Source organism: Emydura macquarii, unplaced genomic scaffold, assembly GCF_026122565.2.
Source record: "Emydura macquarii macquarii isolate MOO-44397 ecotype Brisbane River unplaced genomic scaffold, CSIRO-AGI_Emac_v2 contig_582, whole genome shotgun sequence".
In the NCBI taxonomy this organism is placed as follows: domain Eukaryota; kingdom Metazoa; phylum Chordata; order Testudines; family Chelidae; genus Emydura; species Emydura macquarii.
The window spans coordinates 22,763-34,339 of NW_027130719.1; the positions used below are offsets into that span (position 1 = coordinate 22,763).

The 11,577-nt window shown below is 46.5% G+C and overlaps 1 protein-coding gene and 1 pseudogene across 1 annotated transcript; both read left to right on the plus strand.

The window, feature by feature from the left end:
- Positions 1–279: 279 nt before the first annotated feature.
- LOC137147942 (olfactory receptor 10D3-like) lies at positions 280–1,197 on the plus strand (annotated as a pseudogene).
- A 6,522-nt stretch (positions 1,198–7,719) lies between these two features.
- On the plus strand, positions 7,720–8,639 carry LOC137147949 (olfactory receptor 10D3-like). The gene is made up of 2 exons (XM_067540369.1): positions 7,720–8,275; positions 8,581–8,639. The coding sequence occupies exons 1-2, from the start codon at positions 7,720–7,722 to the stop codon at positions 8,637–8,639; spliced, it is 615 nt and encodes a 204-aa protein (XP_067396470.1).
- The last annotated feature ends 2,938 nt before the right edge of the window (positions 8,640–11,577 follow it).

Genomic DNA, 11,577 nt, shown 5'->3' on the forward strand with positions numbered 1-11,577 from the left:
TCTTTGGCTCTCTGATACCACGATGATGGATAAGCTATAAGAACTGAATAGAATAGAAGATAGTTGAATAGAAAAGAAGAAAGGAAAATAGAATTGAGTAGAATCGACCAAATATGAGTCCTGATTCTCCACTCACTTCCACCAAAAGTATGCGGGTTAGAAAGGTTTACCCTTTGAGAGTAAAACTTGTGGGGTACAAAGGAATAAACAAATCATGATTTATTTAGATTTCTAATCTGGCTGCATTCTCTCTATACCTCCAGGAATGATCCGTCTGGCATGGAAATGGAGAATCGCACTGTGGTGTGTGAATTCATTCTCTTAGGGATCCCCAACACCAAAGGCCAGAAGACCATCCTCTTCATCAGCTTCTTAACTTTCTACCTCTGTACCCTGCTGGGCAACTTGCTCATCTCATCAGCCATCCTCGCTGGCTCCCGCCTGCACACTCCCATGTACTTCTTCCTTTGCAATCTCTCCGTGATGGACCTTGGATTCGCCTCCATCAGCACCTGTAAATTGCTGGTCAGTCTCTTGGCCAAGAGTAGAACCATCTCGCTGGGAGGGTGCATGTCTCAGGTCTTCTTCTACTAGTTCCTAGGCTGCACTGAGGGCCTGCTCTACACCGTCATGGCCTTTGACAGGTACATGGCCATCTGCCACCTGCTGCACTACCTGATCATCATGAACTGGAGGGTGTGCGCCATCCTGGCTGCTGGCACCTGTGTCACCAGCTCCTTTCACACCACTATTCTCACCAGCCTGACCTTCACGCTGCCCTTTTGCGGGCCCAGTGTGGTGGACTATTTCTTTTGTGACATCTTCCCTGTGGTGAAGCTGGCCTGCGCGGACACGTACATCATCAAGACCATGAGTTTCACCAATATTGGCATGGTGCCCATGACCTGCTTCCTCCTGATCCTCATGTCCTACATCAGGATTGCTGCCTCCGTGGTGAGAATGCGCAGTGCTGAGCACCGTCGGAAAGTGGTTTCCACTTGTGCATCGCACCCGACAGTGGTATACTCCTTCTTCGGGCCCTGTGCCCTCCTCTACACCCAGCCGTCCCTGAGCAATGTACTAGCTACCCCCAATCAGATCTTTTGTAATGTGGTCACCCCGATACTGAATCCGGTCATCTACACGCTGAAGAATAAGGAAGTCAAGGCAGCATTCAGGAAAATGAAAGGTGGCTAATCCCAGTCCTGCAAAAATTGCTAGCTGAAATGGAATGTCTTCCGATAGAGGTGGTCAGGAAGTCAACGGATTTATTCCAGGGCTAGGTTAGAAATAAGAAGGAGGCCAGTGGAGTTATTCCAGGGTTAAAATTAGATTAATAGATTATAGGGCCAAAAGGGACCACTGTGATCATCTGAGTCAGATCAATGGTCCATCTAGCCCAGTATCTGGTCTTCCAACAGTGTCCCCTAGAACATGTCTTTTAGAAAAACATCATTCTTGATATTAAAATTGTCCTCGATGGAGACTCCATTAAGGCACTGAAACAATTTACCAAGGATCAAATTACTCTCTTTATTGAAAATGTATGCAGTATATCCAGTCTGAATTTGTCTACCTTCAACTTCCAGCTGTTGGATCATGTTAGACCATTCTCTGGTAGGCTGAAGAGCCAGCCCATTATTAAGTATTTGTTCCCCATGTAGATACTTACAGGCAGTAATCAAGTTACCCCTTGACCTGTTTTTTGTTAAGGTAAATAGCTCGAACTCTTTAAGTCTATCACCATAACGCACGTTTTTTAATCCTTCAATTATTCGCATGGTTCTTCTCTGAATCCTCTCCAATTTAGCAGCACACTTCTTGAACTGTGAACCCCAGAACTGGATAGAGTATACCATCCGCAGTTGCATCAGTGCCAAATCTGGAGGTAAAAGAACCTTTCTGCTTGTACTCGAGATTCCTCCTCTATGCACTAGGATTATATTAGTTCTTTTGGCCACAGCTTCTCACTGTGAGCTTAGTTTCAGCTGAATTTCCACCACAACTGCCCAATCTTTTTCAGAGTCAATGCTTCCCAGGATACAGTCCCCCATCCCATAAGCATGGCCTCGATTCTTTGCTCCCAGATGTACATGCTTACATTTTGCCCTATTAAAATACACATTGTTTGCTTGACCCACCCTTACCAAGAGATCCAGACTGGTGAGGAGGTCGGTGGAGTTATTCCAGGTTTAGGATTAGGTTTAGGATGGAAGTAATTGGAGTTTTCCAGGGCTAATGAGGAGGACATGGGTGTTTTCCTATGGTTAGGGAAAAGGTCAAAGGAATTATGATTTTATTGAGATTGGGCTGAGGGCAGTTGGGCTATGCTAGGGGTCAGGTTATGCATGAAATCAATAAAATTACCCAGGCTTTGGGTGAGGCAGGAAGTGAATATATTTATGCCAGGATTAGTATTAGAGCTTGGCAGGAAGTTAGACAAATGACAAACTCTTTGGGGCTCAGTTCCCCACCTAAGGCATTGTGGTGCAAATCATTCTTTTATCCTATAAGCTCTTTGGGGCAGGGTCTGTCTCTCACCGGTGTGGGTGCAGTGCCCATTACCCTCTAATGGCCTTCTACAAAAGAAAAATAATATTTTTGTGAATTGTCATCAGCTCTTATGAAGTGGGATTTTGCCTATAAATAAAAAAACAATTAAAATTAAAAACGGAAAGGAAACTGAGGCAGATAATGTGAGCCATGTTGCTTGCCCTTTTCCCTGCAGGACAGTCCACACTACCACAACATCCCGGCATTGAAAACAGCTCTGACTGAGGGAGGAGCACCCCCTCCTGAGTTGCCTGCACCACCCCCTGCACTGCAGCTCCCCTTTGCACTGCCAGGGCTCAGCCTGAATTTTCTCTGTTGTTTCTTTGCCATTGTCCAAGAAACCAATTTCCAAAGAGCCACAAACCCAGAACAGGGCGACTGAGCAAAGAGAACTTGGAATGGAAGAGAGGTGCACAGCTGTGGACATGGACTTTAAAAACGGCTGTAACTTCTGTTGGACAATGGGAAAGCTGCATTGACCTCCAGGCCCTGGGCACTGGATGGCTGTAGAGATAGGAGGAGGGAGAGGAGGTTGCTATAGTGTTTGGTAACTGAGAACTGTATCAAGTCAACACACCTACATTTAAAGAGCCGATGGGAATTATTTGCAAAGCATTATCTTGTGGCTAGGACAAAGGAGTGGACACAGGAGAGCTGGGTTCAAGTACAGGTTCTGTGGAAGATTCCCCATTTGACCTTGAGTAACTCGCTATATTGCTTTGTGCCTCACTTTCCCCGTCTGTTAAACAGGCATCATTAAATCCTTTGTCTCTCTCATCCATTAAATGTGTATCCGTTTCAGACAGTGACAGTCTCTTACTACGTGTCCTCGCAACACCCAGCAGAAAGGGGCCCGCATCTGAGTTCCAGTCTGTAGGTTCTACCAAAATACCAATGATAAGAATCAGAGGCGACCCAGGGTGGGTGCAGGAGGTGTCACATAAGTGCAGATTTCTGCCAGGGTTTGCTGGCCAGCCCACCTCCCTGTCCAGCGGCTCCTGGAGCAGGCTGCAAGCTGCGGCCGCGGGGAGACGGAGAAGCAAACACTTTGCTGTGGGAGCTGCAGGGAGGGGCAGCTGAGAGCAGAGCATGTGAGTGTCTTTGAACCGTGCCCTCTGCCCACCAACAGCAGGTCCCAGCCGCCTCTGATAAGAACAGTGAGAATACAAGTAAAAAGAGTAAAATGCAGCTCGGCCCTGCTGTTCCTGGTAATGACACATGGAACTCAGCTGGAGCCAGCCAAGAGTAAGGTGGGAGCTGCTACCCAGCACAGTGATAAGGGCCCCCCTGGGTATTCATTAGAACACCTGCATTTTAATTAACCCCAAAGGCCATTCCACGACATGGTATGTTATGACTGAGCTGGGATAATCTGTCTACAGAGACTAATTATAACTTCTGCCTTCTGCCATTTCAGTCCGGCTCCCAAATAAGATGCCCACCACAGGAACAGCAAGAAATGACAGCGATGAAAAGAATTGCAAAGGGCCTTACTGACACTGCTCTGCTATGGCAGCAGCAAACGGATCCATGAGCTCAGTGCTGACAAACCCCTAACACATCCCTGCTTCCCTGGCTCTGTCACACCCTCTGTGTGTGGGGTCTATGGACTGGTTTAGGTTACAGGCTATGCCAGAAATGTAGCTAACCACTGCTAAGCCTTTAGCATCGAGGCACAGTAGAGGTGCAAGACGAGCCTTACCTGGCTAGTGAAGGAGCAGCTTTTATAAGTTAAATGAACCTTAATTCTCTAAAGATCCTTTCCCCACGAACACGGGTTGTACAAAGGGCTGGGTAAGAGAACATGCCCAAGACCCAGCAAGATGCAGAGTGATGTTCATCCCAATGCAAAGAGAAGGGATGGTGTTGGGGGTAATGCTCAGACTGAAATCCTAGAGTGCTGGGTCACATTCCCGGCCCTTCCACACACTCCTTTTGTGACCTCGGACAACTCAATCAGTCTGAGATTTTCAAGAAAGCCAATAGGAGTTAGGAGCCCAAAGCCAACTGCACTAGAATGAGTTTCGGAAGCCTGGCTTCTTTGAAAAACTCACCCTCAAATGCTCTGTGCCTCAGTTCCCCCTTGTAAAATGGGCCAGTAACCCTTCCTCTGTTTGTGAACTCTGAAAGTCAGGGATTGTCTCACGCTGTATCTGAGCAGCACCCAGAACACTAGGGCCATGATCTTCCTGGAGTTGCTAGGGACCACTATACTGCCAGTCTGTACTGCATAGCAAAAGGTGATCCCAAGTGGTGCATGGGAAATACGCTGTCCATCTGCACAGCACTGACTTTCACCCTCACAGATAATCACACAACTGCATGAATACACCCATGTGCACAAAGAGACAGAAGGGGTCACAGGAGCAGTGGCTAATACAAACCAAGGAGAAAGCTCTGTTGGTGACAGACACCACTAGCTGAACACCTGGCCCAGTTCACTTCTATTTCACACTCCTGAGTGAAATTTGCTGGCTTGTGTTACACAGCAGGAGAGACTAGATGATAATTAACGTTCTATGTCCCCTCATCATTTATGGGTTAGATTCTCAGCTGGTGTAAATCTACATAGCTCCTTTGAGCCTCATGGAGTTAGTCCTGATTTACACCATCAGGGTGAGTGACAGAGGGGAATCAGCCCCTTTGAACCTAAAGGAGTTACTCAGGATTCAGATCATGCTGAGTGAGAGGAGAATCTGCAGCCTGGTGGAGCTGAGGATCCATCCCTTTCAGGTTAATAAAGCTACCTTTAGTTATGCCAGCTGAGCAGCTGGTCCTGAGGGGTCTGTGAGTGTCCTCTAAAATGATGCAAAATCTCAGTTAATTGGTGACTCTGCTGAGGACTCAGACCAGGAGCCTGGAGGGGATTGAGAGACCAGGTTCCAAAGGGACCTTGGGTGATTTAAAGACCATGGACAGCCTAAGGGCTGTGGGAAGCTGTGAAAAAGCTCTGGGGCTCTGCAGCAGCCTGTGGCAATAGGCTGTGGACATCCCTGGCTACCTTTGGAGACAATTAGGTCTACAGGCTGGATAACAAAAGCGCAGACCGGGCACCTCTGCTGTGTGATGTGCTGTTTTGGATAAAAATCTGGATGCTTCTATACAGGGGTCACGGCCAGGGGGAAGAGGAAAATTCCATTCAACTGGATCGTCCTCTCCCAATGAAACAGTGTAAAACATCTGGTCTAGTAAAGATTTTCTCTGTCCCTCAGTCTCTTCCTGTCTTGAAATCTGTCAGTCTCCGCCTACTGAAGGACGATGTCACCCAAATATTTTCTTTACAGAAAAATCCATCCATCCATCTGTCCCTGCTTCTCTCTGCAGTACCTGTCTGCCTGTCTCTCTCGTGTGCATGTTTATCATTTATCTCCCTCTTTCTGTTAATCTCTGTGTGGCTATGTACACACCACAGCTAGGGTTGGTAAAAGTTACGTTGTTCAGGGGGTTGAGTAAGCCAGTGTAAGTTACACTGACCTAAGCGCTGGTGTTGACACCTCTGTGTGGACGGGAGAGCTTCTCCCATTGATATAGCCACTGCTGCTCGCGGGGGCTGGAGTATTTAACATGATGGTAGAGCTCTGTCCCATTGACTTAGCCTGTCTGTACTAGGAGTGCTACAGCGACGCTGATGTAAGCTGTGTAGTGTAGCCAGCATGTTATAACCCCAACACGGCCCCTTCTCCCTTTCAACAGCACCTCTCATGCATGGAGAAAGCTCCCTGAGAATATGCAAATAGACACTTCATTGTTGTCCTTATAACCTGACCTTAAATTTTTACAGAATGATATTATGATAATTATTGATATTTGCAGAACGCAGCCTGCTGATCATGGCTGAGCAGATGACAAGCTGTCGCTATTCCTCTTTTTTCCTTTTCCCTGTCTCTCTTACCCGCATATAAACTGCCAAACAATTCATATCATTAACAAAGCTGGGACAATTCTTCACTAGATTCATTTGTTCATATGTTGCACCCTCACCCTTTCCTTTAACACAAACACAGAGCAACATCTACACTGATAAAAATGAATCCCAGCCAAAACAAACTACTCCACTGCACATACAATAATCCCTGTACAGAGAGGATGAGAGAAAGAACAAATAACGTATGACAAATGTTGATCACATCCCCTAATCCACCACTGGAAGAATCTAAGATGCTGTGGTGATAAAGATGGGTAAGAGCCTGCATAGAATAAATATGAAGAAATTAAAACAGGAGAGGAGAGAAGAGACGAAACTGGAATAAAGTAGAATGGAGTAGGACATCCCCTTTGTCTGTTCGTCTTTGGATTCTAAGATCTTGAAGGCAGACATTTTCTCTTTCAGTGTTCTGGCACTGCACAGTGAGGACCTGATCCCAACAAGCATGAAAATAAGTAAATATAACTACTACGAATGAAAGTGAGTAATGGGGTAACATGCAGTAAAGTGGTGGCAGTGGAAGGAGCATAGAAGGTATAAAAAGGATGTTATGTTTTTTTGTTTCACTAACGTATTGGCATTATTTCTCTCCCCTACCCCAGGATTGAGACCATTGTTGGGTTGGTCAACCGCCCTGTGGTGACTCATTTCATCCTTTTAGGAATCCCCAGCACTGACGGCCTTCAGAACATCCTCTTCGTTGTCTTCTTAGCTTTCTACCTCTGCACCTTCTTGGGCAACCTGCTCATCCTATCAGCCATCCTCAGTGACTCCCACCTGCACACCCCCATGTACTTCTTCCTAGTATGATCTATAAGAACTGAATAGACTAGAAGATGGTTGAATGGAAAAGAAGAAAGGAAAATTAAATTGAGTAGCATGAAATAGAATCAATGAAATATTAGAGTCCTGATTCTTCACTCACTTTCACCAAACTTATGATGCTTAGAAAGGTTTAGCCTTGTAGATTAAATTGTAGTGTGCTATGGAATAAACAAACCACAATTTATTGAGATTACTAATATGGCTGCATTATCTCTGTGCTTCCAGGAATGACCCCATCTCGCATGGAAATGAAGAATCACACTGTGGTGTTTGAATTCATTCTGTTCGGGATCCCCAACACCAAAGGCCAGAAGACCATCCTCTTCATCAGCTTCTTAGCTTTCTACCTCTGCACTCTCCTGGGCAACCTGCTCATTTTATCAGCCATCCTCGCTGACTCCTGCCTGCACACCCCCATGTACTTCTTCCTCTGCAATCTCTCCGTGCTGGACCTTAGATTAGCTTCCATCAGCACCCCTAAATTGCTGGTTTATCTCTGGGCAAAAAGTAGAAGCATCTCGATGGGCGGGTGCGTGTCCCACGTCTTCTTCTTCCAATTCCTAGGCAGTACGGAATGTCTGATCTACACCGTCATGGTCTTTGACAGGTACGTGGCCATCTGCCACCCGCTGCGCTACCTGATCATCATGAACTGGACGGTGTGCACCATCCTGGCTGCCAGCACCTGGGTCACCAGCTCCTTTCAGGCCACCATTGTCACCAGCCTGACCTTCACGCTGCCCTACTGCGGGCCCAATGTGGTGGACTATTTCTTCTGTGACATCTTCCCCATGGTGAAGCTGGCCTGCGCGGACACGTACATCATCGAGACCGTGAGCTTCACCAATATTGGCATGGTGCCCATGACCTACTTCCTCCTCATCCCCATGTCCTACCTCCGCATCGTCTACTACATCCTGAAGATGAATTCAGCTGAAGGGCGACGCAAAGCAGCCTCCACATCTGACAGTGGTGACGGTGTTCTTTCGGCCCTGTGCTCTGGTCTACATGCAGCCATGTCAGAGCAAAGTGCTGGTGACCTCTGTGCAGCTCTTCATTTATGTAGCCACGCCCATGCTGAACCCGGTCATCTACACACTGAGGAACAAGGAGGTGAAATGGGCTCTGAGGAAACTGAGAGGGGGTCACATGACTACACGTTGATTTGCTGTATCTGCAGAAGTAGCATGTGGGTGAGCATTGAAATATGTCTATGAATTCATCCGCATGGCTCTTATGTGGCTTATGTGAGAGTCCGTCTCTCTCCTTCCGCGTAGAGCCCTACGTGTATATCTGGAGCTCTACAAATCATAGAAGTGCTCCTAAGAGCATCTAGCTGTCTTGGACATGCTTTCAGGCTGATATTGTCAAAGCTGCCTAAAGGATAGGCACACTCAGTCTGCATTAAAATTAACAGGAATTGGAGAATCAAATCTTCTAGCTGACTTTGAAAATCTCAGCCTTATTGAACAGATCTATGGAAGCCAGGGCAGCATCATCTGCAAACTCAAAAAAGGAAGAAAATAATTCCCTTCATCAGGTAGCATGGACCCAATGTCAGCAGCACTGACTTACTTAGAAGTCTTAGTGCATCCCACTAGGCACCTCATCGTCTTTGTAAATCTAGAGCTTAGGTCACATTTTAGAAGATATTTAGGCACCAGTGGGGTTTTTCAAAAACACCTACCTCCCAGGGAGAACTGGGCTTCTTAATGGCTTTTGAAAACGGGCTTACTCTGCTAAGTCACTTTGGTGGTTTTGTAAATGTTACCCGCTACTCAGACAGAGAGATAGAAAGAGAAAGAAAAAAGGAAGAAAACATGCTAATAGGAGATTTAATGGATGTGAGAACTCTGCACTCCTCACAGGCACTGTATTTTGGACTTGTTGTACATATGTATTGTGTCTTCTGCATCCGTTGCATTTGAATTTTGAGCAACATTCAGTGTGTATAAAACCTAAACCTAGGACTAAAATGAGGGGTTTTTTTGTTTTTCATCCTCAGCTGTTTTATTGGAACTTGTCTCTAAATTGCTTCTTCTTTGAGTGCAAATTAAAAATAAAGCTGGAAACCAGTGTGTGGAGAGGACTGGACCCATTTATGAGACTGGGAAATAAAAAGTGAAATTTAACAAAACAATAAAAACATGAAAGGAAAAAAAAGTTGGACTTTGAGGCTGGGGTTTCCAGAGGGCCTAAGGAAGTTAAAAGTCCATGGGAATTAGACACCTAGCTCCCTTTAGGCCTCTTTGAAATTCCCAGCCTAATGTGGAGATGTGATATTATGTTCATTCGTTTTTGCAGAGGGTGAGTTTAACGGTTATATGCTACTTAAGTCCTAAAATATTTATTATATTTGCACACTTAGCCTGAAAAACTGATCACCACAAGATATTATTGAGATCAACAGCTTAGTAGATTTCAGAAAAGGATCAGACATTTATATGAATCATGAACATTGTGAGCTGTATAAAACCCCCTCATCACTGTCGTCAAGGACTAGTTGTACATTTTCCTTTGAAGCTTTTCTTTGATGTAAAATTGGGTTTTCAAGGGACCTGCACAGGGATAAACATCACCCTCTAGATGGGAAAGGGAGCTTCTGCAACTGAAAACCTGCTTACAACAACACACAATCAGCTGGGCACCAAGGAAAGTAATTCTACTGGGCCAGAAATGTATAGAAATCTCACTGCATATCGCGATGGCCACTTTGACATCACTTGGTGATCTGAACCACTGACTCAAGCAGAGCTACGGCTGGTTCACTCCAGTTGGGGAATCTGTTCCATGGACTCCAGTGCAGGTAGAGCAGATTCACAGCAGTCAGGGATCTGTCCTATCTAACGCCGTGTGGATCTCTAACAATGCCTAGAGGTCTGGCTCCATGGTGGCAAGTTCTGTGCAGGGTCAGTCCTTGCTGTAAGGAGCTGATGCTCTAAATCGCCAAAAGAAGCATCATTATCCCCATTTTACAGATGGGAAACTAAGGCACACACACATCAATGACACAGGGAGTCTACGGCAGAGCTGGGAACTGAGACGGGCTGTCTGGAGTCCAACTCTGGTGCCCTCACCACAGATCCAGCCTCCCTTGTGAAATATTGAGCATGGTCTTCTGTAGCACTGAAGGGCCTGTCCAGGATCCCTGTTAAGGTTCATAGCCCCATTGTGCTGAGTGTGGCACTAGACAGACAGACAGTGTGTGCTCCAAAGACGGGACGTGCTGATGGGAGACAAGACGTGTTCGTGTGGCATAGCAGGGGCTGGGGTGGGGGTTTACAAAAATAAGACCATGGGGTGACATACATAATTTTCTTTGTATAAGCTGAAGAGCGTGGACAGTTCCAAGGGGTGGGAGAAGGGCATGGATGAACCATTGGGCTGATGCACTTTGGCTGTTGCTATGTCCCTAAAGAATGTCAAACATGCTGGATTCTTCCCTGGGATCCCTTCTTCTAGGATCCTGAAATTCTGTTTTTCCTTTTCCTTTTTGCATTAGAACATAAGAGCCACAGTCACGGCCCAGGACCCCATTGTGCCAGGGGCTGTACAAATACAGAACAAAGACACAGCTCCTGCCCCACAATGCTAATCCCATGCCCCTCCCCCCCAGCGGTCAGAATGGCTTTTCTATGGCCCCTGTGACTGCAGCCCCACCTCCAACCAGGTCTGATTTAGCCTTGCTGCCCTGGGTTTGTGCAGTCAGAAAATAACCCTTATGGAGAAATGAATGCCAAGTGACTTGCCCAATGTCATACAGTGAGTCTGTGGCAGAGATGGAAAAAGAACCCAGGAGTCCTGACACCCCAGCCCACCCTGCTCTTACCACTTGAACCAGAAATGCAATGCAAGAGTCACGCATGCCAAGCTGTGCTTCTCTAGCCATAAGAGTATTGGAACAAACACCCCCAGAAGGAGGACTCGAACCCAGGAGTTCACGCGTTAGACCCCTACGCTCCTCCCAGAGCCACACATAGAACTAGGAGGCCTGAGAACCATCTCCAAGTCAGCCAGTTCTCAGGCAACTCCTGCTGAAGGCAGGATAAATCACAGCTCAGGCCTGGGCAGTTTCCTGACCCCCCATCTCATCAGGGTGTCTTTCATTTCCTTGTCCCTCAGTGTCTCTCAGAGGGGGTTGAGGGGTGGGGGGTCTATTTCCATGACTCATTTGTTTACATTTCTCCTTCAGCTCTGATGTAGCCATACTCTCTGCAGTGTCTTATAACCTTCCACCTTGTTTCTGCCCTTCCTCCTCTTCACTCCCCCAGCCC

Coding starts and splice junctions, on each gene's coding strand:
- LOC137147949 (XM_067540369.1), top strand. CDS start 7,720: ATGTACTTCTTCCTCTGCAATCTCTCCGTGCTGGACCTTAGATTAGCT. Junction 8,276..8,580: donor AGCCTCCACATCTGACAGTG/GTGACGGTGTTC, acceptor CCTTCCGCGTAG/AGCCCTACGTGTATATCTGG.